The sequence below is a fragment of the Mus caroli genome, chromosome 4 (genome assembly GCF_900094665.2).
Source record: "Mus caroli chromosome 4, CAROLI_EIJ_v1.1, whole genome shotgun sequence".
Taxonomy (NCBI): Eukaryota; Metazoa; Chordata; class Mammalia; order Rodentia; family Muridae; genus Mus; species Mus caroli.
Window position 1 is genome coordinate 79,446,081 of NC_034573.1, and position 1,997 is coordinate 79,448,077.

At 42.5% G+C, this 1,997-nt stretch overlaps 1 protein-coding gene across 1 annotated transcript in view; it reads right to left on the reverse strand.

Moving 5' to 3' along the window:
• Haus6 (HAUS augmin like complex subunit 6) overlaps window positions 1-1,997 on the reverse strand; it is a 30,005-nt gene that overhangs the window by 14,648 nt on the left and 13,360 nt on the right. Inside the window, 2 exon segments of the mRNA XM_021161205.2 lie at window positions 669-694; window positions 809-979. Of these exon segments, the coding sequence (XP_021016864.1) occupies window positions 669-694; window positions 809-979 (197 nt within the window).

Consider the following 1,997-nt stretch of genomic DNA (forward strand, 5'->3'; position numbering starts at 1 on the left):
AATGGGTGGGTAGAGAAGTGGGGGGGTGGGGGGTATGGAGGACTTTTGGGATAGCATTGGAAATGTAATTGAGGAAAATACGTAATAAAAAAAAAAAAAAAAAGAAAGAAAAGCCAGAGCATACAGACGTTATAAAAGGCCTTCTGGAAGCCAAGTGTGGTGAATCCCCCCTTTAATCCCAGAACTCAGAAGGCAGAAGCAGGCCTAGTCTATAAATCCAGATCTAGACCTGCCAACACTACATAGTTGATCCAGTCAAAAGAGAAAAAAAAACAACAACAACAACAAAGACACACACAGATAGAGCCTACAATCTCAGTACTGAGGAGGCTGAGGCAGGGGGAAACTTATAAAGGATTAACACAAAGAGTTGAAATGGCTCAGTGGATAAATACACTTGTTATCAAGTATGGCAAACTTAGTTCTGCCTCAAGATACACATGAAAAAGAAAACTCACATAATTTGTCCTCTGACCTCTGAATAAATATCATGGCATGAATGTACTCACACATGTACGTACACACGTACACACACACACACACAAATAAAATGTAAAGAATCAATACAGTACTATCTTCATACTAAGCAATGTTAACCTTTCTATATACTATACGAAACTGTACAAGGTAAAGAGATGACAAAAGCAAGCGGATACAAACACACACACCTGACAGTTCCTCTAGGAAGAGTCCACTAGAGATCAATGACGAACACAAATGCTTGAAGCATTTGTGGGAAATCGCTATGCTAGACAATGTAAAAAGCTGTGACAGTGTTTTAACATGTTCCCTTTACAGAAAAACTTACCTGACATATCTGCTCCTCAAGTCTGTCAAGTAAGAGCCTTGGAATACTAACAGCAACATTAGCTCCATCCAAAGCATACTGGTTGACAAAGCCGAAGAGTGAACTAATAACGTCTCTCTCCTTTTCCACAACCGTGAGTGTNTCATTCACTGAAGCCCACAAGGACCGAACCTTCAAACACAAAGCAAAATATAAAATCCATACATAACATATGCCTATACTAAGAAAATTTTGGCAGGCCAGGAGTGGTGGAGCACACCTTTAATCCCAGCACTTGGGAGGCAGAGGCAGGCAGATTTCTGAGTTTGAGGCCGGCCTGGTCTACATTGAGTTCCAAGACAGCCAGGGCTATACAGAGAAACCCTGCCTCGGGGGGGGGGGGGGGCGGGGGGGGGGGGGGGGGGGGGGGAGAAAAATTTGGCATAAATATTTATCCCCTAATAATGAATGAAAAACAGCTGGTGAGAAAGTTAAGGACTGCATCACTATGTAACCTCGGCTGGCAAAGAACTGGCTTAGACAACACTAACCTCCAACTCCTAATACGATCAGCCTGTCCCTGCCCCTGCCCCTGCCCCTGCCCCTGCCTCTCTGCCTCTGCCTATCGAGTGCTAAGATTAAAGGCTTGTATCATCACAGCTGAGCTAAAGAACTTCTTAGGAACTTTGTCATGCAGAAAGTGTTGATAAGAGACAAACAAGCAAGCTGTCCTAGACACAAACTTGATGTATCCACACGACCTTGCAATCTCAACCAACCTCAGCAGATACTTGGCGATTCTTACACAGCAACTGGGCCGACTGTGCAGTTGCAGTTCTCTGAGGTCTAAGCCACTCTATGATGGCTGGCATAGCTGTCCCCCTCAGGGTCACAATACAAAGCAAGACAAAATTGCCAGGTAGCCAAACCAGTAGCTTAAAGGAATGATTCCAATCTTAACAGAAATTGCCAAAATTCACCTTTCTAATGGTCTCAATTTGGGGAAGATTATCATTGAACATATTGTATGTGTGGCTTTTTCTCCAGGTTGCCTTTAGAATCATGACCCTCTGGCCTCTATACCTCAGTACTAGGATTAGAGATTTACAATCCAACATAGCTTGCACTCTCTTTTTGTGTTAATTGTGTAGTCATTAAAATCAATTCATTGTGTCTGAAGTTTTATTGGGTTTTTTTTTGTTTTTTTTTT